At 33.5% G+C, this 27451-nt stretch overlaps 1 protein-coding gene and 1 pseudogene across 11 annotated transcripts in view; one reads left to right on the top strand and one right to left on the bottom strand.

The window, feature by feature from the left end:
* Nucleotides 1-228: 228 nt before the first annotated feature.
* LOC118614122 lies at nucleotides 229-347 on the top strand (annotated as a pseudogene).
* A 3899-nt stretch (nucleotides 348-4246) lies between these two features.
* Nucleotides 4247-27451, bottom strand: part of KCNC2 (potassium voltage-gated channel subfamily C member 2) — a 167661-nt gene continuing 144456 nt past the window's right edge. The window contains exons 3-6 of one of the 11 annotated variants that reach the window (XM_016125424.2): nucleotides 14415-15342; nucleotides 12209-12373; nucleotides 6401-6495; nucleotides 4247-5326 (exon numbers count right to left, since the gene is read on the bottom strand). In XM_016125424.2, the coding sequence (XP_015980910.2) occupies nucleotides 6434-6495; nucleotides 12209-12373; nucleotides 14415-15342 (1155 nt within the window). In that variant the 3' untranslated portion in view covers nucleotides 4247-5326; nucleotides 6401-6433. Of the gene's footprint in view, nucleotides 7344-12208; nucleotides 12374-13926; nucleotides 14031-14414; nucleotides 15343-27451 lie in introns of those variants that run through there. The other 10 variants (XM_016125425.2, XM_016125428.2, XM_016125427.2 and 7 more) reach the window with 10 other exon arrangements.

Below are 27451 nucleotides of genomic sequence, written 5' to 3'. Positions count from 1 at the left end.
TATTTCATGCTAAGAAAAGCTTCTGTTAAAGGCATACGTTCTTCTCCTATCCTAATATTGTGACACCCAATGTTATGGTTATTATGCATAAAATTATCAGGTCTAAAAAATAAGTAGATCTAAATTGTAAAAAATTTACTTTTGGAAAATAAAACTTATAATGTTATTTGTCCTAGGAATCTCGTTTGTGACATTAAGGAGTTCCACATTTAAAAGCAATCTGCTCTTATCTATGGCCATGCTACCCTGAACAAGCCCAATCCTGTCTGATCTTGAAAGCTAAGCAGAATTGGGCCTGGTTAGTACTTGGGTAGGAGACCACCTAGGAAGACCAGGTGCTGTATAGACGTAAACAATGATTAAAATAAATAAATAAATAAATAAATAAATAAATAAATAAATAAGGAATTGTAAACTGACAAGGTCCTTGTAATCTGTGAGGTCAAGCAAGGGTTATCTCACCTAAAAAAATAAATAAATATAAGCAATCTGTTCTCAGTAGTACTGTTATTAATTTAGCTCTTGTAATAAATGCGATCCCCAGAACTTATACTAAAACATTTTATACAAATTAAAACAAAATATAATGAGTAATATTTTATATTTTGACAGGAACTATTTAATTCTGAAAGCATTTAACCATTACATTAATATAAACCTAAAGAAAGAATTTTGTCAAAACTCGAATAAGAAAATTTTTAAAAAAGAGTATCTAAGATAAAGTTGTCTAAATTCATTCATCGTTAGGGAAGATAAAAATTGGTCTCTTGTCCTGCTTTCATTATGTCATGCAAACCTTTTGAAGTCTCAAGTGAAAAGACTATCTGATACCTTCGTGCAGAATTTATTCTAACATGGACTATGAAGTAGAATTATAGAATTATTTCTTTACCTTTGACTTGTCTTTTTATTTATTTCGCATTAAATAACCTTGTTTCAGGCAATATTTAGTTTTTGCTGCTTCATCTTACGTATTTTCTTTGTCTCTGTATATCCAGCTGTGTGCATGAGTGTGTTTTTAATCATTATCATCTTCGATTCTAGAGCCTTCTGCCAGCCAGGCAGCCAGAATTCCCACAGTTCTTTTAAGCTTTCTGCCAGAGTCCAGTGTGATAAGGAACAGCTATACTGCAACAAAAGGGAATAGTACTTAGAGCATTTAAACTAGTGCCTTTTGTTTCTAGAGAGATGGAGTTACTGGTAAAATCTGAGTTCTCAAGGAAAAAAAAAAGGAAAGAAGAAAGAAATACTGTCAGTCCTTAGGCACTAACTTTATGCTTAATCCTGTGCAATACAGTTACAGGTTCGATTGGGGGTTTTTTGTTTGTTTTTGATCAGCAAGTTAAGCTTATCTTTAAAATAGCTTCTCTTGGCCATTAAGAAAGAATTGGATTTTTATAACTTTTTAGATCTTTGCTACAGGATCTCAAAAGGAAGTAAAAACACTGAAGCTATTGATAAAAGAAAGGTTTCAGGAACTGCTACGTTCAAATTATATTAAGAATTCTTTTCATACGCTAGTATTTTTACCTATTTCGCCACTATTCATTATTCCTAATAGAAATGCAAAATTTTCACTAATGCCAAAGTATTTTTATCAGTTTGGTACAATGACATTTCTTCTTGGCTTATAGAAAAAAATATGTGTTTACTAAATTTAATACTGCTCCAAAAAAAATTTATTTTCCTTCAAAATAAGTTACTTGATTTTGAGTTACTGAAATGTCCTTATCTCATTTTTTTTTTATTGTGAGAAATACACTGAAAAATGAAGATATAAACTGTATGAGTTTACAATACATTCAATATATTGTTTATTTTATAAACAATGGTACATCAAATTTGATCTCAAATTCACGATTTGATCCCCAAATAAAAAAGTAACTTCCTAATAAAGTTAATTGACTGGCTGCTAGTGACTAACTAACATTTAAGGTAAGTACGGGCATACTATTTATAAAATCTATAGTGGTTGAATGCATGCTAATTTTGACATTTTGACATTTAATCATATGCATAAATCTGCACATAAATGTTTATGCCTATTTTATTCATGATTGCTAAAACCTGGAAGCAACCAAGATGTTTTTTGGTAGGTGACTGTATCAACCCCAATACATCCAGACAATTGAATATTATTCAGCACCCCCCCCCCAAAAAAAAGAGCTATCAGGCCATGAAAAGACATGAAAAAAATCTTAAATGTATATTACTAAGTGAAAGAAACCAATTTGAAAAGACTGTGTACTATATGATTCCAGCTATACAACATTCTGGAAAAGATAAAACTGTGAAAACAATAAAAAGATCAGTGGCTGTCAAGGATTAAGGGGAAGGAAGGGATGAACAAGTGAAGCACAGAGGATTTTTAGGACAGTGAAACCATTCTGTGTGATATTACAATGTCGGATGCATGTCATTACACATTTATCAAAATCCACAGAATGTACAATAGCAAAAGTGAGCCCTAATGTAAACTATAAACTTTGGGTGATAACGATATGTCTTTGCAGGTCCGTCGATGTAACAAATATATTACTCTAGTGTAAGATAAAAACAGTCGGGGAGGGCTGTGTGTGAGGTTTGGGAGTAGATGGAAACTCTGTACTTCCTGCTCAGTTTTCCTGTGAACTTAAAAATGCTCTAAAAAATAAAGTCTATTTAAAAAAAAATTGTATTAAGTCCTGAAATTCTAGATAGAGATTGCCATAGTATTTGAAGAACTTAATGTTCAAAACGCATATTCAGTGGTCCATCATTTTGGCACGAATGACAGTGTAATAAATACAAAACAAAATCATGTAATACAAATTCAACTGAATTATTTAATTTGTAGACCATAAAGGGAAATCGCATACCCTCAAAACAGAGGTAGTTTAGGAGAGAACAGGAAATTATAAAATTTAAGATCAGTATTAATGATACTAAGCCCATGTTAAAGAAAATTAGAATACATCTATAGTTTAATAATGTTCGAGCATTTAAACAATTAACTGAATTTGGGCAGAAGGAATTGGTAGGAAGAAAGATAATTTTTTCAATAAGAAAAAATTTTAAACTACATTTTAATCATCATAAACTACTAGGTATTTCAGTGTTTTAATAGATTCATTTAGCTCTAAATGTCTTCAAGTACATTATAAATTCTTTAGAGTTCCTGCTTTTGTAATATTGCCATTTAACATATTCATTGTCTTTTTCCAAGACAAGTTCACTACTGCTTATTCCATTCATCTATTTTGTAATTTATTTCAAAGATAAAATGAATAGTTCCACTTTTCTTTCATGACTTTAATTTTGATTTTTTAACCAAAATTTGATAGCAATTATCATCTACTAAAATGCATTCTTTCCCCTTCCTATATATTTTTTCTTTTTGCAGTAGATCCTATATTCTGACACTGTCATTAAAAATATATTATTGGTCAATATATTTAGAAAGGTTCTCTTTTCTGAGCTCGGTTTCTTAATAGTCTCTTAATAATCAACACTGAGCATTTTTAGACATAGAAAAGATTTTATTGATGCGTTATGAGAAAGTGTTGAATTTGCCAACCATATTTCTTTTTCATTTTACCTTTCCCCTGATCCTGATTGTTATATAGAATGTTTCAGGGTAAATTTACATTTAACCCCACAATGTAAATGGAATGCCCGCTATGTGTACCGTGCTGCTGAAACGGAGGTCCATTATGCAAAAGTGAGACAGAAGCCATGTTTAGAAGTTAAGACATTTATATCGAGAGGCTCAGTAAATATTTAAACCTTGAGAAATTATGTCAGGAAAGATTAGCTGTGGCAAAAATATAAGTGAACAGTTCTATCTATCTATTTGATCTTTAAATTCACTACCAATAAAATAAAAAAATATATATATATTTACTTCCAGACCTGCTATGATGATTAAGTTGGAAAGTGTAAGTAAAAATTTAGTATTAGTCATAAAATGCCTTATAAATATCAGATGTCACAATGATTAATAATTTTGCCATCTCAGAATTATAAGAAAATTTAGGCAGACAAAGCAGTTAAAAGAGGAAAACATTGCTACATGCCTGAGAGCTGAATGAAAGTGAGAGCTATGTATATTTATAAATTCTTTTTTCTCAAATTCTTTATTACATATGAGCATCTGGTTTGGTACCGTGAAGCATAAAAATAGAAAAACCTGTTGAAAACTCTTAAACAAAAAGACAAGAAAAAAAACAAAACAACACATGAATAATTTAATCAGATCGGGTTCGAGTTTATCCCCAACTTATATTTGCCTTTTATTCTTCATTTCAGTTAGTAACATTTCCATGATTATCAACAAGGTTGTACATGCACCTTGAAATGTTCACAAAAGGTCCACGATACAGGAATTTATAATTAGGTTATAGGTTATATTCAGAATTCCAGGGGAACTAATAGGTTCTAGAAATATTGATTAAGCAAGTTGAAGAATACTTATACAGTTTTACTACTATAGTTTTAAAGACAAGTACAAGCTTCATTTGCCACAAAACTCACAAAAAAAGTAATTGATTGAAGAATATCTCTTTTATGCAAAATATACATTTTAGGATATAATCTGATTAATGATCTATTATATACTGACATTGCTCCTTGATCATTTAGTAAAAAAATACTCTCATTACCAGAATTTTATTTTTTGTAATATTTATAATCGAGGTAATAATGACAAAAGACAAACTATGAAATTGGTGTTTTTTTCTCATAGCAATTTTCCAGAACCAAACAAATATGTGACTAAAAATAGGTTATTTTTGATAAATAGGCACTGAAAATTTCACAATATAACATGACAAACATAAGTAGTTTATAAGAAAATGATACAGACAATGTTCGTGGATCCAACCAATAAAGAAGAAATAAGGGAAATTAAGACAGATCTATACTAGTCAATATCACTGCTTTGTATGATTTACAGCATAATCTACTGCAGGCCCATGAGGGGCAATCCATAGAGGTATGGGCCATACTCAAAGCTTCAGAAATGTGAATCATGAATTTGGCTTCCTTTGATGTGAGATGGCCAAAACTGTTGACTCATGCACGTATGTTGGTATTTACATTTGTTTCATGGACATTGGCCAGTCCACAAGCAGACCACTCATACGGGAGCACCAGATGAGTTCCAGCCACAGTTCTTGTATGAGCTTTAAATGCTTCATGAAGACGCGGGGACTTCTTCCTAGTGCAACCTGGTCACATCAGGGCACATTCAGCAGCAGAAGCCTGTTTCCAGTACAGTCCTTGGCATGGCTAAATTCCACTGTCCCTTTTTCAGCAGTCAAAAATCCATGATAAATTCTGTACAACACTGCAGTCAATAACAGCAGCACCAGACAGTATATTAATTCCTTTACCATAAAGTTGTGTGTAATTATAGCTTTCTATGTGTGGTATTATCAAGAGGGTCACTGAATCTCTAAATACCAGATGTGTACGTCTGGGTAAACACATTGCTGCACAAGATTTCTGACATGCAGGTCATGCTCTAGGACTTGGGGATATAGAGTAATACAAGTTACATGTCCAAGAATAAAAGTGACAATTGTCCTTCTAACAAAAAATAAACATGAGAATTAGAAATTAATCAACAATCTCACGGATACTGAATGCCTTAGAACTATTGTTTATCCCTCAATATATATTATGGCGTTTTTCTCCTTTCACATGTCCAATACACTAGACACACTATTGCTATTGAATTCATAGCGATGTGTAAACAGAACTTCTTCCGCTTGGACTGAATAAGACTCCCTAGGGCTTTCATTGGAGTGTAGTGATGAATGCTGGTTGGTAGGTAGTAGAACCTGACACCGCAGCAGCCAACCAAAGGCCATGGTGGTCGTGCTGCTGCTTAAATCCCGTTTACCAGAAAGGTTCACAATACCAACTAACTAAGGGAGCCTACAGGGTATCGTTAATTTATACACAAAGCAGAAAAGCAGTTCCAAGTATCCAAAAAAGGCAAGGGGAGGAGGAGAAGACCCAGTTCTAAAATCGTGAACACTTTATCAAGGAATTTCTGTACTTTACGAAGACAGATGACATATACAGTTAAGACGGGGAGCTAAGACAGACAGAACAACACTCAGGACAAAGCACCTGATTAAACATTGAGTGAAAATCTGATTATTCTCGTGAGTCAGAAATTTAAGGCTGGTCAAGAAAGCCTCCTGTGAACAGCGATGCTCTTTGATGCTTGCACAAAAAAATTATAAATAAAAGTAAAGGAAGGAGGTAAAAAAGACAGGAGAGCTTTAGGAGATATTTGGGACTCTGCCTCTAAAAATGATGACGAACCCCAGTATTAAAAAAAAAAAAAAAAATGAGTCTAGTACCAAGCAGCAGTTCCTGTTTAAACAATGCAAGCCTGGCTGGCAGTTACCTTTCTCTCATGTTTTGTGCCTTCCCCAAGCCATTAAGTAAGGGATCTGGCCTCAGCTTGCGTGTAACCAGTAATGACAACCTCTTTGTAGTTATCTGTGTGCAAACAACCAGAGACATTCAGAACTCCAATACAGCATTTTTGAAGAAAAGTAAATCAATCAAGAAACTAAGCTATGTAAAACAAGTACTTCTTTCAAAGAATAAAAAAAAAAAAATGTCAAAGAGAAACTCGCCCTCCCTGCCCCACAATTCAACATGCAGAACAGTTGACCGGTGCCTTCACATCAGCAGGATGGTTTGATGCAAGTACACATATCCAAGCCATCCACCGTCCCGAATTCTGTGACATTGCTTTCAGGTGATAAGAGACAAGATGGTTCATGCAAACAAGCTGTTGTATGCAAGCAAGATAGGATCCCAGACATCTTCAGAATGGTTTAGAGAGTCACAGAAATGAAGGTCCAATGAAGTGGTTGGCATTTGGAAGCACACAGTTTTAAATATAACTCCCTGAAGATATGTTTATGTATTAGTGTACTGGCCAATATCTGACACTATTCGTATTTTATTGCAAAAAGACATCAGGGTAATTGACATGGAGAAGTAGTACCACTACTTTAGGTAATCTTTAAAGCCAAGATAAGATTCATTAGCTACCCAAATGGCATTTCTGACTTCAAATAGTAATATCATGCAGATTTGTACTGATTAATGGAGCTTGGAGTAACTCTATGTTTAATTATTTCCATTATGGGATAAACAGTACTTGAATTAATACAATTTAGCCAGCTGATGCAGTTTGGTTTACAAGATAGATGGAATGGGAGATCGAGAGCGCCTCAGAGGACAAGGAGAGTTGTAGGGTGATGTTACTGGAGAAAGCCTCAGAGCATTGCCTGCCAAGCCCGCTATGTTGTTTAAGCTTCGAGATTTTTCATATCCTTTTATGAAAAAAGGCACAGACATCAGTTGAATTCAACCAGAAAATAGACACAGACAAACAATACCATGCAGGATAATCAAAAGCACTATTTCTGAGCTCAAAGAAAAAACTGTTTAGAAAGAGCTCAATATTGAAACAATTTATAACTCTGAAGCAAAAAAAAAAAAAAATGAAGCTCACTATAGCTGTCATTCCAAAGGAGTAAACCAGCTATCACGAATTATAGTTACAATACTTTAAAATCTATTCTTTCTCAGATTGTAGTTTGTATTGATGTAATTTTGGCATATACAATACCAGAACTCATTTAAGAATTAGGCAAAGCAACTTAAGTAAGATATATACTTGGCTGACATTTTTAAATTTCAGAATATTTTCCTGAAAAAAAAAAGGGCTATTTTTTCTCTTTTCATGTTTTTAGTAGTTATTAAGCTAATAAAGCATGCTTGACTTTAAGGGCACAAGTCTTTTTACAATATTTAATCTTCCAGCTTTATGGAGTTAAAAGAAAGATTCTCAAATAATGGCATTTGATACCATTATCTGGATGATGTAGAATGAATGCTCATTTCTAATCCTTTAAATAAAACAGTAAAGGAAAAATATAATGAATGAAATATAAATTGAGTCATAATTTCAGGAAATTAAAGTCTGAATTCGATATGATGTTTTCAGCTGACTCCCCTCTGCCAAGGAATTGAGAACAATTTGAACTTAATTCACCTTTCTTTCTATTATCTTGCATTCTAATCTTTTGTTCATGATTGTCACAGACTTACAGAATAAAAGATCCTTCTCACAGCTTTAACTCACTGGTTTGCCTTAGCTACTTAAGCAATCACTTTTGGAAGGTTTCAAATATTGTGTATTTTTTATTAGAAAAGATTAGAGGCAGTTAAATGAAGTAGGAAGTACCTAGTATAAAGTTAGAAGTGAATTGTCTTAAGAGCAGGGCATCTAAAGACTGGAAAAGTAGTAATACAGCTTAGGGAAGAAATGTTCTGACAGCCGCATTGAATGAGTGTTATAGAGCAAGAAAATGAAATTATCTGATGACAACCAAAGCTGAGCAAATAGAAACAATTCCAGTGAACTTCTTGTCTCCCTTTGACTTATGCTATACTCTTTGGGTTTTCATTAGCCTTCAGTGTGCTTGATGACTGTATAAGAAAGAAAGTGGGCATTGTGTGTTTCCTCATGTTCCTTTCCACTACTTCTTTCTTTAATTCTATACTTTCATAGAATTTCTGGAGAAGAAGCCACTACTATCTCTCCCCCTTTCACTGGAAAAAGAGAAATGGTACATGGTTTAGTGATTATTTGTTTCAAAGCCCCAAGGACAGATATGGACATGGATTGCAATAATAACTCTATTGGGAGTAAGGCGAGACTGAGGAGGAACCCCTTCTTCACATACACACATATAAACATTCAGAAGACAAGATGTCTTCTTTGAAGCTTGGTGGATAAAAATTTATGCCATCCGTTAACTATGGTAAAGTTCTCTAGGACAATTTCTGCCAATAAGAGAATTATCTGTTAATATATTTTATTAGTGTTCTGAGCTATAAAACGTAGGAGGCGGTATATATTTCATTCTACTCTGATAGGTGATAGAATAACTAATGGGAGGATGCCTTAAGTAATTTTTGAAGAATTGCAGGTAATTTATCTTTACATGGGGACCTTCATGGGCCTGGAGGGCTAGTTATTGCTGCCCTTTGGTAGAGTGACTGGAAATATAACTTTGGAAATTATAGAAAGAATAATTTATCCTGGTTGACTATGTAACTTAAAAATGTAAACTACACTGTTAACATTGATTGGGTTTGCTTAAAAGCAAACTGGTGGATATTCATGAACCAAAGGAGTTGTTAATACTTAAAAAAAATTATCCATATAAAAGTTTACATCTCGTACCCCACAATCTTCACGACCCCTATAAGACTTCCAGAAAACATAAAAATCTGTTTGACAGTTTTATACTATTCACGTAAGTTATATGTAAATCTTGACTGCCTTTCTAAATGTTCAATTCTTTTTCTGAATTATAGTTCTTCATATAAATGTATCCACATTGTTTATAAATCCTTTTATTTTTTCAATAACTGTAATTACAATGTTCATTTAAAAAAGCTTACTTTTTAATTTAGTAACAAGAATTTAATTAGTAAAATGATGTTATTCATATAAATATATTCTTTATTCTGCAGGTTAATTTCTGATTAGAAAATTTGATAAAATTTTGTCTAATTAAACTTTTATTGAATGAAATGGTGAAAATATAATTCATGAAAATAATATTGGACCTAGTTTGAACTAATATCTAAATACATGGTGTGCATTTTATACAGTTCTGAAGAGCATGTGCTTATTTGGGGCAATATTCAAACTGCCTATACTTGCACTGTCAATGGGTATGTTTTTGTTTATATAATGTAATTTCCTAAAAACCACTGCATAAATAAAATTATAGTTTCTAAGTATTAGGAGTTTACTATTTTCGAGAATCCTTTAGTTTTCTTAATGTATGCCCAACTATATTTATATTTGTACGTAGAAAAATAATTCAGTGGGAATCCAATAATTTTTTTTCATCTATACTTGGGAGAATTTTCAGAATTCTAAAGTCAAATCAGTAAAGAGACCAATTTGAAAAGTAAAAGAAGGGATCATATAAGAAATGAATGTCTGAGTAGGAATGATAGGAGAAATCTATAATCTACATAAAAGAAAAGCTATAATCTACACAAAAGGAAACAGAAGAAATGAATGAATTTCTGATAGACATGACAAGATAACACACTAAGAAGATTAAGTGACGTTAGCCAGAAATATTACCAGACTTAGGAGAAAAAAACACAAAGGTGCAAAAGAATTAAGCAAGAATGAGAAAGGTAGTTGATTATGGCGAGAAATGACCAAGAATAAAAAGCTCATAGATGAATTTTCAAAGATGTTCTCATTAATAAAGAGAATTTGTATTTGTGAAATAAGATTGTATGTATAACTTTTCCATACAAACTAAATATCTTATTAATTGCTTTGCTCATGAAACTTTGTCATTTTATAGAAAACTCTATATTTACATAGTGCTTTATAATTTGCAAAGTCTTTTTCCATATGCAACTTTCTTGACAGTTTAACATGAAAAAAATTCTAGCTAAGTTCTTAAACATGTAACCTTACTATAAATATTGCACGTGATACTTTATAGACTAATGTTCAAAAATATATGTAATTTTAACCATATTACATATAAATACAAATATATGTACATGTATATACATATGTAGTGAGTTGATATATAATTCACTTAAAATATTGTCACATAAAATATCATTAGTCAGATATTATCATTATTATTTAATGTAAGTATATTTTGCTCAAGTACTGTAATAATATTGTCTTTGTAAGATATTTAAAAATTGTTCTAACATAATATTTAAATATAAAATGGCAAACAATCAAACCTATTCAGATAATTAAAATACATTTTGATGAAAAGAATAGATGAAGAAAATGGAAATAATTGATATGAAGGAGTATATAAAATATTACATACTAAAGAAACAAAAGAAGAGTCCTTTGTCTTGTGAGATTTAAAGGTGTGGAGACAGGACCATATAAAGTATTCAGAAGAAATGGCAGAGAAGTACAACATGAATAATGAGATATTCCAAAAAGAGAGAGCATCGCGAAATAAATAGTTGAGGCTTAAAATGGCAAAGTATTCAACAGGGAGAAACTGCAATGAATAGCAAAAAGCACAATATTTTTTAAATGCAGTTGCAGTAATATGAAAGTTTTAGAATGGCTTTTTATTCAAATTCAGTCCATTGCATAAAAAATTATTATAGTTCTTTCTCTGCGAATAAACAGAAAAAATAACCATGGTAATAAAGCAGGTGGAACTCTCAAAGTAGGAGCTAATGAAAGAGCATATTGACACTTTGACAAGGGTAGATAGTAAGTGTCACAAAACTGTTTTCTTGAGGAGAAAAAAGCTTATTTTTCCTGAGATCTATAAAGTTTACTCAAAACAAAAATAAAACTAACAGCACCTAGAGAATGGTCATAGTGGCACAATCTAGGACAACTGAACCACACGATGGACTGGAGCTTCACTATTGTTATATTCCTTAACCAAGATGTCTGACCAACACAATTTATCCATTCAACAAATATTTACTGAGTATCTTCTATGCACCAGGCACAGATCGGTCTGGGTTGAAAGACAGTAATAAATTTAAATTATTATTATTGCTCTGAGGAGAAATTCTTTATGCATATTTTATATATACATGAGTAGCCTTTCAAATGGTTGGGTATACTATTCTGCATGGCCAGGGATCTTGAACCTTTTCAACTTCCTGACACTAGGATAAACCACAGAAAAAAAAAAAAAAAGCCCAAATACTGGATAACGTTTTTCTTTGAAAAAAGCCTCATTATTATTTTACAATCATCAATTATTTATCAAATATATGTATAACATTAATTAGTGAGTTTTATAAGTTATAGGTAAAAAGATAACTTTTAAAGACTGCTGGGTACATTACAGTAAAATAATTAGGTAAGTGACTTAATTTTTAAATATCCCATTACAATTCTTCCCAAAGACACAGGGGAAACCAAAATAATAAAGAAAGATGAAATGCCTTTCAGATATGACAACCAAGTAGATTGTTATGATATGTATTTTAAAATGTTTATAATGATAAAAGATATGATGAGGAATGAAAAAGAACACTACGTATAGTCTCTCCTAGAAAATGATGAAAGAGCATTTTACATCACTCCATATATTGCAGCACTTAATTTCTAAGTCACTTGTGAGGATCTGATTAAATGCATGCCTACCTTTCCTGATCCCTCCATCAGAAGCACACGTGTAATCACCTGTCGTCAGTAGGAAACACGTTTCCCCTCTTCTGTTTTTGTCTCTGGTACTAGAGCGTCTGATGGGGAGCCTTTCTGGGGGTGATAATGGCGGCTCACTTCCTGTACTGTCGTCACCTGATAACACTGGTCACAGCACCATGCCCATTGACAGACAGTGATGGATGAGGAAATGAGACAGTACAAAGAGTTTACACCAAATGTCCATAGTACAGTCAATCGATATACAAAACACCATAATCACATCATGATAAGGAAAAGATTTTCATCACTCACCACAAAAACTTAACATGGAGCAAAGTGGGAATGTATTGAAAAGGAGAGAAATATTCTTTGGGAAATTTTAATTCAATTTTGGATTTCATCTAATTGGAAATCGACTTTCACGAAACTAATATGAATTCAATAAGTGTGATAATAAAGTAGAACACAAATTGATATCTTACTATCTTTGACATGTTATCTAATTACAGTGTATAGGAATCTTTATCTTTTCATTTTTTTTTTTAAATGGAATCTATTTAAGGAAAAACTCCTAAGTATATATTTGTCTTTGCAGCTCTTTAAGACACGTGTTTTCACTATTTTCTGGGAGTAATTTTCCCCAAACATCTTAATAAAAAGAATCTCAAGCTCAACAACTTTGGGTACAGGTTCTCCAGTTAGAAGTGACAAAATATTTTTGAACATAACAGTGGAACATGATTAACCTCTCCAAAAGCCTTCAAGGCAACTGCTTTTTCTATATGCTTGCCAAAGATAGTCACATCGTGTCAGCCTCAATACTACTTTATTATAACAATGTTTACTCAGGCCTTTTTCATGCCTTTCACAAGGGCTCTGCACAGGTTCTCTGAGTCCAGCAACACCAACTAAACTTCACCTTTCACAAAGACATATTCTTGGCCCAATAGTTTGCAGATATATATTGACAAAATCTAAAGCATGATCTACTAAATAAACATAAGGACTGTGAATTTAAAAAGCAGTTCACTTCCAGCCACAATTTTTTTTTTTTCCTGGAAGCTAAGGAGGAAATCTATGAAAATATCACCTGCCTTTTTTTGATTGTTTGTTTACTTGCTTTGTTTAATTTTTGATATTTCTAAATTATGCAAAATTTCTCACATGGGATTATCATAAATAATTTTTCTACAAGAAGATTACATATACCCAAGTTATAGAGAATGCATGTATCTTAAATTTTCACAGTAGGCTAAAAGTAACTAAGTTGTTTAATCTACAAAATCTTTCATCTGTACCAGACATAATAGACTAGAAATAATAATACTGATGATCACTTTAGCAAGTCAAATATCAATTTACAGTCAGTCTAGTCAGTGTACTCTAGAATATCTATGGCAATAGAGAGAAGTAGAGATTCAGCTAATATCAAGCAGTAAATCATCCAATATTCAGTTCTGGCAGGAAACAGAGCCCAATGCATACTGCATGAAAAAAGAAAATCCACAAAAAAATTCAACATTGCCATTGATTAACCAAAATAGATCATCTCTCCCCAGAATAATGGTGAGTTGATTATATTACATAGCACTTTGCCCGGTCCAAATGGATTATATTAAATCCTACTTAATCTAAGGATAATTAAAATCTAATCAATTTTTCAAAATATTATTAGGGAAGACTTTTGTTATCAAAAGGGCTATCTTCCGTATCACCTCTTGGATGTTTATGCCTTTGAAATGTAAACATCCATTCTTCTTAAGTAACTGCTTCTTGTGAATTAGGTTGAGATGCATGGTCCCATGTGGCAGAGATAAAACTAAGACAAACACACCAAGCAAAATGTTATGGAGATCAACATTTTGAGGATGAAGGATGGAAAATGGCCAATATCATACCATCACATCGTGCAGGGAAACAAAGAAACATTGGCACAAAAGCAACAAACAGGCAAAAGAAAATATTGGCACCATCAGCAAAGGGCATTCCCACTAAAGCAGGAAAACTCTATAGACCAGCTATGCAAACTCCTACTTGGATTTCACTTAGAAAAGCTACCATCTAGGTCTACAAGCCTTACACAAACACATTTGGTAATAGTTAGAACTGAATATTTGCTGAAAATGAAAATGGCTGCCTTCTACCTAAGGGACATACTGGTCTATAAAGTATTTAATGGCATGCATTTGAAATTGTGCCTTACCTGATCTGTTATGCTCCAGAAGTCGATTGTCTTTGCCCAGACATGTGTCACTCTGCGTGCTATTGCAGGCCATATTTAATTCTGTCTTGCAAAAAGTAGGTGAGCTTGCCTGAGGGGCAGGAGGAATATGCTTCTTTCTTTTTCGTGGAAGTTTCTGCTTCGCCATTGCCAAGGAGTAGTACATTCCAAAATTGTTGACAATGACAGGCACCGGCATGGCTATTGTCAGCACTCCAGCCAGAGCACATAAGGCTCCTACCAGCATCCCTGACCATGTTTGGGGGTACATATCTCCATAGCCCAATGTAGTCATGGTCACCACTGCCCACCAGAACCCAATAGGAATGTTTTTGAACTGTGTGTGCTCACTAGCTGAAGGATCGTTGGGTTGAGCTCCTACTCTTTCAGCATAGTAGATCATAGTAGCAAATATCAAAACTCCCAGAGCCAGGAAGATTATCAGCAGCAAAAATTCATTAGTACTAGCTCGAAGAGTGTGTCCAAGCACCCTCAGACCTACAAAATGGCGGGTGAGCTTGAAGATTCTCAGGATCCTCACAAATCTTACCACCCTGAGGAAGCCAAGTACATCTTTAGCAGCTTTGGATGAGAGCCCACTGAGTCCCACCTCTAAGTAGAAAGGTAGGATGGCCACAAAGTCAATGATATTCAAGAGGTTTTTGATGAATTCAAGTTTATTGGGAGAAAAAACAATACGGACTAAAAATTCAAAAGTAAACCACACCACACACACTCCTTCTACATACGTCAAGGCAGGATCTGTTTCAATTTCATATTGCAGAACAACACTTGTGCCATTGATGACTGGTTCTGTCTTGTTTTTAACAATATTGAAAGCTTCATGTGTCTCCAGGCAAAAGGTTGTGATTGAAACCAGGATGAAGAATAAAGAAGCAAAAGCAATAAACTGTAAGAAAAAAAAAGAAATAAAAAAAGAGAGTGATCTGAACCATGACATAATTGGATCCAAATCTAAAAGCATCGATACCCATAGACCAAAAAAAAAAAAAAAAAAAAAAAAACCCAAAACCAAAAACCAAAAACCAAACAAACAAAAAACAATAAAAGCGTATTGGGAGCTTTCACTTAGGATGTTATTCAAGTGAAAAAAAGACGTGCAGGTAACGATTAGAGTTGCATATGTTATATGTTCTAAGTCCTCTTTTCAGCTTATGTTAAGTAAAAACTTTTGCTTCGTTTTGGAAAATAATTTATTGACTGTTTTGTATACCTGTGAAGAGAGCATAAAAATCACTCCAAAAGAATGTTAAAGGGCAGAAGACTGAAAAAACATAATAAAGGTAGAAAATGGCTCCAGATATTGTTTATGATCCTAGAAATCTTCATGTATTAGATCAAGTTTTACATCTTTAACTGTAAGGTGCAGTTCACCCTAATGGAAACTTGGAAGCCACCCAAATTTAACTGTAGATTTTTATCTATACATTAAATATTCAGGTTATCATGAAGTATGAACACATACACACACAAAATCTTTGAGTTATATTACCACTTAAATTATATCGACTTAAAGTGGCAACTTATCTAAAACAGTAAATCTAGAGTAGAGTAGGCAGCAAGACTGAAGAGAGAGAAACAGAGTTAAGGAACAAATAAAACAATTCCTCTCCTGGGAAAAAACTCCAAATGTTAGAATATCATGTTATCAAGTTGCAAGTATTTTTAATTCAATTCTTTATTTCATTTCTTTAGTCAATAACATCTGATTACACACCTACTAATATGTAATAATAATAAAAGCTCTCACCTACATAGTTCTTATTAGACACTCTTAAAAGCAATTTACATAATTAACTCATATCAATATTTTTAACAACACTACTACCGCAATTTACAGTTCTGGAATATTAAGCACAAAGTTTAATCACTTTCACAAAGCCAAGATACAAAGTGAGAGACCTGAGACACTAACCTGACAAGTTGCACGTGAGGTTCTGTTGCATTCTACCAAACTCTCAAAGATAGAATAAAAGTATGTTGAAACATTTATTTATTTTGGGATCACATACTGAAAAGTTAAAAACCTGAAAAACTGAAACCGAGTTGTTTGACTGGTACTGTTGCAGTCAGTAGCAGAGGCTTTCAAAGAAACTGACAGTTTCCTCCTACTGCTGTCTGACAATGCTCTCAGATTTAGCATGCTAAATGAGCACCAAGAGATTGTTCCTTGAAGATGTAAACAAATAAATTGTTCAAAAGCTGGAGGTCATTAGTCCAGTGGAGGGAGGCCCTTATTTGGAAATTATAGGGTATATCAAAATCCAAAGCTATTCCCTAATACCTACTCAACCATGCTACTGAGAAGATCTAAGTTTGAAACCACTTCCTTTTTTACCTGGTTAGGTCTCAATGTAAGAGATAAACAAATCTCACCAAATATGTCAGAGATATACAAAAGGACTAAAAAAAATCTTAAGACCATGACTACCTGCCTTAAAGAACCATCAAAATTATAGAATGGTCTTTGCAGAGTGCCAGTTAGTACAGCATCCAAACAGTATTATAAGACAGGTCATTTTCATGGCTTTCACTTATTTTCCCATGCACATCTTCCAGCTTCTCTTCATTTTGACATTTTGACTTGACTATCATCTTTCCCAGACATACTGTGAAATAGCAGCATGCTTTTTCTCACTCAGCTTTCCCTTTGCACAAATAAATACACAGTTCTTTTTTTTAATCAACTACCTCCTCTAACACTTAGTATCACTAAAACCTCCTAGATATCTTAAAAGATGACATCTTTTGGAGGAAGAATCAGTTATCTTTGATTTAAATACCACTTCTTAATCTAATCAAAACATTATCTATAGATTGAGAGTCATGTTGGTTATGATTCCTCCTAAAATCTTCTATTATTAGAGCCCTGCTGGGCATGAACATATCGATACCACCTTACCTCAGACACTCCCTATATTCTCCACCATCCCCTCCGGTCTCAAGCCTTCCAGGCTAAGCATCAAAAGTTTTAGTGAGCTAATTCTACATATGAGTTAGAGACTATAAAACAGTTAAAATAAATGGCAATTTTCATTTTATGTTTCTAATGTTCCTCAGTCAGAATTCTTTTCAGCTAACTCTGCAGTCTCAAACTCTCTCCACCTATATTCATAGTGAACTGAGTGAAACCTCCCAGCATTTCTCCTTCAAAATCAGTCCTAGCTCAGCAACCCATCTCCCATACAACAAAGACAGTTTTCTAGTATACTTCAATGCTTGTCAATATAAAACACTGAGACCCTTTCTAATTGGACACTTTCTACTCTTCATTCATTCAACAAATATGTATTAAGTGCGTCTCTACACCAGACCATGGGACTAGAGTCTTAATTTAACAGCAGTTAGCAAAAATATAATCCCTGCCTTTGAGGAACTTGCAAACCACAAGGGATGCAATGTATATTAAATAAACCACACAAAAAAATATCTAATTACAATTATAATAAAAGCAATGAAGAAAAAAAATAATCAAAAAAGATACTTCATTTAGAGGGGTCATAGAGACCTCTCCAAAAACATCAATAGACTGCAATCTGGGGTATAAGTGGAAGTTAAACTGATAGAAAGGGGACACCTGTGTATCACAGAGTAGGACGCTTTAACAAAAATAGTTTGAACTTTCTCAGTCTCACTTGCACAAGCAATGCCTTGACTAACACCACAGGAATAGCAGTTTTCCAAATCTGCCTCTTTTGTACAAATTTTGGTAAATAAGTCCCAACGTAGCACAGAAACCTCTGACTTTTAAAATGTTAACCTCTTTTTTATGAAGAGCTTCAAATCAACCAAAAATATTACCTGAGTTTTATAATGAAGCTGTAAGATGACTTTAAAGCAAGCAGTCTGGTTGCTGGTAGTGTTTCTTTCGACCAGTTGAGAAACTTACGGGATTTACTTGTCTTAAATTTTTATTCCAGACCCATTGTTTGGGATGATGTAAAAATAAAAGATATTTATTAAAGTGTTTTTTATTTAATTTAAAGCACTATGCAAATATTAGAAATCATTTATTATATATATTGTGGTCTTATATATACTTTTAAAATGTCATTATTACCTCAATAACAACTACTAGAACCTAATGTTTATATTTATTAAACAAGTTATTGTTGTCAGGAAAAGGTCAACAGTCTTCAGATACCACTTTTGGTGGCTGGAATAAGTAACGTGTATTTGCATATCATTTAAATTATCCACCCATATTCCTAGAAAAAGAGTGTGAGCTTAAGATGACATTCATGAGAATATACTTGAGGAGGTTACATAAATGCAAATTCCTTACCTCTGTATCAGATGCCAGACCCAGATTCTCTTGTGCGGGGAGAAGAAATCTGCATTTAACAGCTTCCTAGGTGATTGCTATGCATATTACAGTTTGAAAACTACTGTTCCAGTGTTTCATTCAACAGATTGAGAACACAAGATTGATAAAACATTATTAAATGAATCGGAGTAGTTTTTAAATTATAAGCATTTGTAGAATCTTAAAAGAATCTTCCTAAACCTTAGTAAAAATTGTTTACTACCTCCTAAGTAATGGGATGTTTGTGTCTTGGTATGTGTGTTTCTGTGTGTATGTTGTGATATAATTCTGGCTTCAACACAAATACAATACACCAAAAAAAAAAAAAAAGGGAAATTAAAGGATATAAAAAAGAAAACAAACTTTGGCATTCTGGAAATAATCTGAGAAGTAGGTGATTATTTTGCTTTAAAAAACCAGCTAAGTAGCCTTTATTTATTTATTTATTTATTTATTTATTTATTCGTAAAGATTAAGGAAAGACACTAGGTATGATCTAGAATGAGAGAGTTGTAACTGTATGCTTCAAAATAACATGGTAAGAAATTGAGCGTTAGCTTGACAGTGGGAAGCTTGGAAGGGAGTTGAATTTTGAAGAGAAGAAAATGGGGAAAGTCTCTAAGGATAATGAGGAAAGGTTCCTAATGTAAGGGCAAGTAAGGGAGAAATATTTCCACACATACAGCTGTAGAACTTTGGGGTACCAATGGAGAATATTAAATTTTAAGACAATGTTCTTTTATGTTTTCAGCAAAAGGTGGTTGTATAGAACAGCTCCGTGATGATGGTGCTTTGAGTAATGAGGTATTGGGGCCTGAGAAGACAAAAAGAGGGCAGCAGTAAACCATGAGAGACAAGATACACAGTGAGGTTCAAAAATATTTGTGGCAACAAATACGAGTGAAAGGTAATCAGGAGAAATTTAGCCCTCAAGGAAGTCCTTGGAGAAATTGGGAGAGACAGAGCTTCCCATGAAATAAAGAATAGGAGCTCAGTTTATTAAGAACTTAGTTTGACTACCAAATGAAAGAGTGACTCCAGCAGCCTTGAAGAACTGAAATTACCCAGAGGCAACACTTAGATTGCATTAGCAAGGAATTTGTGCACTTTATCTGAACTTAATTCAAAGAGCCTTGGATGTAGAAAATGTCTTCTTTTGTTTATGACTCACTGCATTGAGCTGAAATGCATAAATATGAGGTTAGATTGAGTAATATTAAGAAAAATTAAAAAGAAAAGAAATGGGGAAAAGGGTTTTATTTATTTGTCTTTCTCCTTCACTGAGCTAGGAACTCTTAAGGGCTAGAATGATGTCGTATTCATTTTGGATCTCTTGCTCCTGGCACAGTAGTTAGTATTTACTATGGCTAAATAGAAGGATGAAAGAATTAAAAAGAGAAGGAATGAATGAGCAAAGTAATAAGGTACAGCACATTCTAATGGAATAAAAATAATGTAAAAAAGAAAACAAAACATGCTGAAACAATAAAGTATGAATATTGAAGCAAAAAAGCCAAATTTAAAGCAGAAGCAAATTTAGCTGGTTTATTGGTCCAAATGTTGCCAATAGTAGCTTTCATTCCTTCTGTAAATGGAACTTGTCTTAGCAGGGAGTTGGGGAAGAAAATCACATTGTCATCTCTCTTACTTTTCCCTTGTGATAAGGCCACAACTCCTAGGCATTAAATGAAAATGAAACATGTTAAATAAGCAAAATCTTAGAAAGCTTTTCAGGCAGAATTCATAGAACGGATGCATCATAAAGACATTTCAGAAGGGAAATATCCTGCTAAAACATTGGCTTGTGGGTCCAATGACTAGACACCTTTTCTTCATAAGCCCAGCATCCATGCTTAGCTATACAAAGTGCCCAAATATCTTTTTTATTTTTCCAATTAGAAGCCTTGGGGAAGTAGTCCTCAGTCCAAGTTCAACAAAAAAGGTATTATGTGAAGCTAACTTGATGCAAACATTCAAGTAGATCTCTAGGTATGTGAAATAGGTTGAGAAAAAAATGGACTGAGGGAGGGGAGCATGTTGGGTATGTTTTTATGTTTCATCATTTTCTCCTTCTTGTTAGTATTAAAATAAATATAACCAACTCAAAAATGCAAAAATCTCAAAACACAAGGAGAACCAGACTCATTAAGTGAACCTTTCCTGTTCCCCATGAGCTCAGGATCACTGACATTGTAGCAATTTTCACACACTTTTGTTACTGATTCCACACATCTGAAGGGAGGGACTTAAACATCTATCCCCAGAGCCAAGGAAAAGTTCTGACCAAACACAAGAAGTGGGTGTTCAATTCTTACAAAATTAGTAAAGGAATAAACTTTAAAAATATGTTTATTTGCTATATAAAAATACCTTTGGCCCCCAAAACATACTCTGTTCTTTAAAAGTCCCTTTCTCCTCTTAAATCACAATTAGAAACTTCAACATATTTTGCAAACTTTAAAGGCAAAAACAAAAATAAGAAAAAACTTGAAGAAAAAATCAAACTCAGCTCTATTTTTTTTAATGAAAGTCAGTGAGATCATTTAATATTCGGAAATTAACATTGCAGGGAGCTTTTTAAGTTACCTAAAATATAAGCTAAGGAATTTCAGTTTTTAAAATTCCACATGAGGTAAATCTATTTTTAGTTTGTATTCCAAGGACATTATATGTTTTCCAAATGGGAATGCTTCATTCCTATTATGCCTATTCTACTTTTCTTTCTTAAATAATGAAATGAAGACATGAAAAAAGCAGGACTTCAGTACTAAAGTGTCTGAGCTCATAGGGCTTTCTGATCCAAAATTTCCACTTTGGGAAATTTACTCTGGTAAAATATTTGTATAAAAGTACAAGGAGAGATGTAGAAGGACAGTCATTGAAGTATTTTTTGTGCAAAACAAAAAAATATACATAAATATCTATGAGTTGATGGTATGTCCATAATACACAGCATTACAAAGAATGAGATAGCTCAGTACACAATGATGAGAAATGATCACAAATAAAACATATCAAGCCAAAAATAAATGGCTGTGGAACAACAATATATAATCTAATCCCATCTCTTTATGTACAACTAATGATGCAAATAAATAGAAACACTATATTCTTAGTAGTGTTACGCTGGGTGTAAGAGTGACATTGGGTGAGTGTATTGTTAATGAGGAATTATGAATCTATAATGTTTAGTTTTTTTTACAAAACTTTTCATCCTAATTATATGTTTAATTTTAAAACAAAATTCAAAGAAAATAATGACCATAGAGCATTAAATCTAGATATTTATTCTCAATGACTATTAAGTTGATTTCACTGGCCTATAGAAATTATACGTTGGCGCTTTGCCATTTTGCTTTTTTTTTTTAAATAGCACCTTAAACTTTGTAGATGCTCTTAATTATATATGTATTTGAGTCCCATACACTAGCTTTGCCATGATTAACAAGAGTGTGATGTTGTTCATAGAACTGTGGTCTCTAAAAAGAGAAGAAGACTCTTTTACTAGTTAAGTCCATTCTCAAGGGCCAGCCAAATGGGGACAACCAGAGCCCAGTGTCTGCTGCTTCCATGAGGAGCTGACAGTTCAGATTCTTCTGAGGCTAGTAAAATCAGTTTTTATTCATCCAAATTTTATCATTTAAAAACAATTCCACAAACTGTTGCATTTATGGTACTGAATTAGTTTGCAGAAGGTTGATCTTTCTTCAATTGGGACATCATACACATACATAATTACTAAATTCAGAAATCAGTGAAAATGAAGATTAAGAATAAGGTATCTGTATATAATCATGTGTGTGTTTATAACATGTTATATGTTTTATATCTTTACCTACACAGAAAACATTTATATATATGGATAGATATGTATTACATATGTAGGTATAGATTATATATAGGCATGAATTTATTATATACATAGTCATAGAAATCAATATTAAAAATATAACATTTACACTCTTCAAATCAAAAAACCCCTTGGCCACTGAGATTTATGTGGCTTCTAATAAATACTTCCACATATGTTTTTTGATATCCTTATCCAACATAAACACACCATCCTCACTACATTTTTTTTCTCTGGGCCACAGACTGATTTAACTGAAATTTTTATTGTTTACAGCCAAAACACGTCTATTTATATCCAATTGTAATTTTCAGGGATACCGGAGAGGGGACCTCTACATATATTAGTATTATCGCAATGAATTACGGTGTTCAAAGTTAGGTAACTGGGATTAAAAGTCACCAAATATAAATACACAGTATCATTTTGCTTCCCTAAGCCTCACAATAAAATTTAGTGTCTGTGTAATTAATATATTTCACAAAATTATTTTATAATGGTTTTTATTAAATGAGATAAATTCTATATTTCTGTCATAAAAATAACAGACTACATATAATCATTTTACAATATAAACATAAATAATTCCTAAATTTCAATTATTGAAAACTCTCCCTCAAATTTTGTTTTAAATTTATTTCTATATCATTCAATTTGTCTTGAAATGATATGACGTATACCACTGTGACCTAGGATTATTTAGAGGGATTTTTAAACTCTGTCTACCATGAGTCCCAGTATATCTTTCATGAAGCTAACAATCACTTTTCAAAAGGAATTATCCAGGAATCTTTCGTTTTCCTTATTTGAAAGTGAGAGTGGCGAAGGATGGATAAAGTTGAAGGTGAAGGAGGTGACCTGTTTACAAACACCTGTCAGATTTGCAGAACATGATATATTTGTTTCTTTCAATACTGTGGCACTGTGGTTAAAACATACCCATGCAGTGCCATGTATGCTTGTCTACCATTCGGCGCCACTTTTGCTGTCCAAGGACATGACAGGGTGTCACAAGCTTCAGTCTCAAATATTATTGTTCTCTTTTTTCATATCAACTTGCTCAATCTTTTAAACACACACACACACACACACACACACACACACACACACACACACGGCATTATGCCCAAGTAGTGGAACTCTGAGAGTCATCCATTCCCAACCACAGCTCCAAAAGGGCCGGTCCTTCCCCCACATATATTTACATTTTTAAGTTAGGATTTTAGTACTCCCTCTTCCTGAAAATCATATTTTTTAGTGGATATTTGCTCTTCCTTGTTACAAAGCCTAGGTCAAGACCTTTCAAGCCTACGGTAGTTTACCTCAGCAGCTATCCCTATGTAGATAAAGAACACTAAAGTTTCAGTTTCTCCTCTTCCTGAAGGTCTTGGGCACTCTTGCAAATAGTTACAAATTCTTCCTGGAAGGCAGAGATAAATTTTCTGCATTCCACAAAACAAAAGTCCCTGTGTTATCTGTAATCTCATATAAGTAGAAAAGCCATATTTAAAATCTGACAGGGATTGATTGGCTATGTAATTGGAAATCTGGTAGGATAGACATTATTGTTGCTTGTGTTTGCAATTTAACTGTATCAGCAGCTACCAAAGGATGGTCTGGGGACTTCTGGTGATCCTGAGATCTTTTATTGAGAACCATAAAATAAAAATGAGTTTTGCAATAACATTTTTTGCCTTTTATTCTCATTATCTCACTAGTTTACAGGGTAGTTTTCCAGAGGCTATATGACACGTGATGTCACGACAGATTGAGTGTTCAAGCAGATATGAGAACCCAGCCATTTTCTATTAAGCCAGACATGAAAGAGATTTACGAAAATATGAAACAAAGCCATTCTTCCCATATCATTTTTTACCATTTAGAAAGAAAATTTTTTTGATTATTTATCATCAAATGTATGTTTGCTCACATCGCTAAATTATATCCTAATCTGAGAAAATATGTGTTTCCTAGCCCTTATATGTATAACTGATGATGGTAATTCTATATAAGATCACAAGATTCCCATGGCAATCTTTAATACAATTAGCTGCCTTGCTAGAGTATAAAATAAATAAATAAAACCAAGCATTTGTTATATTAATGATTTTAAAACTGTCATGAATGAAGTGAGCTATAACCTAAGGAATTCTCAGTATTCACAGAAATCTGGAATAATCAAATTTATCTGAATCCAATGCTTAAAAATTGGAATCTCTTGGAATCTAGTAATCTCAACTACTTCCATGAGTCCAACTGCTATTAATGCATCAATGGTAACTCAAATGTCATTCTTCATCTTATACCTTTTCTTTGTAATTCATAAATAAATTTCTCAGAAAATACTAATTTCTTTACTCTAAAATAACAAATACTATAAAGGCAACCAAAATAATGATTGTATTAGCCAGGATTCTCCAGAAAAACAGAGCCAATAGGATATATATCAGTATAGGGAAAGAGATTCATTATGAGGAATTGGCTCATGTGATTATAGAGAAGGCTCACAATCTGCTGCCTACGAGTTGGGGGCCCAAGAAAGCCAATGGTTTATGTCCCAGTCTGAGTTGGAATGCCCAAGAACCGGAGTGCCAATGTTTGAGGGCAGGAGAAGATGGACGTCCCAGCTCAAGCAGAGAGAGTAAAGTTCCCCTTCTTTCACCTTTGTTCTATTTGGTGGCTCAATGGATTAGATGGTGCTCACCCACATTTTGCATTACTCAGTCTACCGAATTAAATGTTAATCTTTTCAAGAAACACCCTCTCAGACACATTATTTCTGTTTTACCGACTACCTTGACATCCCTTGGTTAGTCAAGTTGACACATAAAGTTAACCACCACAGTGACTACTATACATTTTACTGTTGATGATTTCAAAGGAACTTCAAACTCTACCTGCCCAATATATCGATTAAATTTGATCTTCTCATTCCATTATATATATCTGTTATTTTGAGCCATCATTTACCAAGTAACCAACTTAGTACCTAGACTCCTTTTTCCTCCCCAACATCTTCATCTGCTGAATCACTGAATCTTGCAGATTCTCAGACTTCGAATATTCCTAGTATTTTTCTCCTTTCTCTCCATTCCCAGTACCATTTGCTTAGATTTTAATTTGCCTATAAGTAGCTTTTCCAGGAGTACTAGGAATAAGCACTCCTTTAAGGAAACAAATGTGATCGTGTCACTTTCTACTTAAATAAGGCACAATGTTCTTAATGTCTTTTAAGGAATTTCTTTATGTGGACCTTACATATACCTTTTTATTGGAATCATCACCATCGTTTATGATGTGTAGGTACCCTAACCTTCATAACTTTGTACATGCAGTTCTTCTGTCTGAAATATACCCCTTTCCTTTGTGTGGCTGGCAAGGAACTACTTTGTACAGAGGTCCCCAACCAGTACCGGTCCATGGACTATTAGGAAGCGGGCTGTACAGCAGGAAGTAAGAGGTAGGCTAGTCAGTGAAGCTTGATCTGTATTTGCAGCCACTCCCCAGAGCTAGCATCACTGCCTCAGCTCCACCTGAGATCATCGGGCATTAGACTTTCATAGGAGCACCCATTCCTGTTGCCAAAAAAGGTTGGGGACCACTGACTTAGTATTCAAGACTCAGCTCAGAAATCACTTGGTCTTTGAAAAAAATCCCTGAAATCTGAGGCAAAATTCAGCACTTTATTGTTAATGTCCTATTCATATCTCACTGACATATATAGCACTTACCTCATTTCTGTAATATTTTATTTTCTGCTCCTTTGGTAAAATACAAGCTTGTGCCAGCAGGAATTTTCATATTTTATGTCAATGGCTCTGATAATAAATATTAATAAATATTTGTACTTAATAAATATTGACAAGGAGTAATAGCAAAATTGTGGCCAAAACAAACATAAGATTTAAGTCAATTTTGATTCATTTATTCACACCAAACTACTTCCTTTTATGGATATTTAAGAAGGCTTATGAAGACAACAAATAAATAGGAATAAAAGCACAAATCTTATAGTAAAAAGACTACGGTATAAGACTTGGCTGGGAATACTAGAAAGCCACCTGCAAAAGAATGAAACTAGATTGTTGTCTATCACTACACACCAAAATTAACTCAAAATGGATTAAGGACCTGAATTGCGACCTGAAACAATAAATTGCACAGAAGAAAACATAGGAATTAAACTTATGGATCTTATACTTAAAGAGGATTTTATGCATTTGACATCGAAGGTAAGGGGAGTAAAAGCAAAAATAAATGAATGGGACTACATAAAACTAAAAAGGTTTTGCACAGCAAAAGAAACCTTCAACAAGGTAAAGAGACAACCATCCAAATGGAAAAATATATTTGTAAGCAATGTCTCCAACAAGGGCCTAATATCCAAAATATACAAAGAAGTCATACAACTCAATAACAAAAATAAATAAATAAAGAGTGCAATCAAAAAATGGGCAGAGGACCTGAACACTTCTTTCAAAAAGAGTACAAATGGCTAACAAACATATGATGCTTATCATCATCAGCTATTAGGGAAATGCAAATCAAAATCACAATGAGATACCATCTCACACCTGTTAGAATAGCTGTTATCAACAGGACCGGTAATAACAGGTGCTGGAGAGGATGTGAAGAAATAGAAACCCCTCACACACTGCTGGTGGGACTGAAAACTGATACAGCTTCTACAGAAAACAGTATAGAGGTTCCTCAAAAAACTAAGAATTGATCTACCATATGATCCAGCAATCCCTCTACTGGGTATTTATCCCCAAAACTTGAAAACCCTGTCCAAAAAGATATCTGCACACCAATGTTCATAGCAGCATTATTCACAGTGGC

Source organism: Rousettus aegyptiacus, unplaced genomic scaffold (genome assembly GCF_014176215.1).
Source record: "Rousettus aegyptiacus isolate mRouAeg1 unplaced genomic scaffold, mRouAeg1.p scaffold_m13_p_2, whole genome shotgun sequence".
Classification (NCBI taxonomy): domain Eukaryota; kingdom Metazoa; phylum Chordata; class Mammalia; order Chiroptera; family Pteropodidae; genus Rousettus; species Rousettus aegyptiacus.
This window is presented reverse-complemented; position numbering and strand designations above follow the sequence as displayed.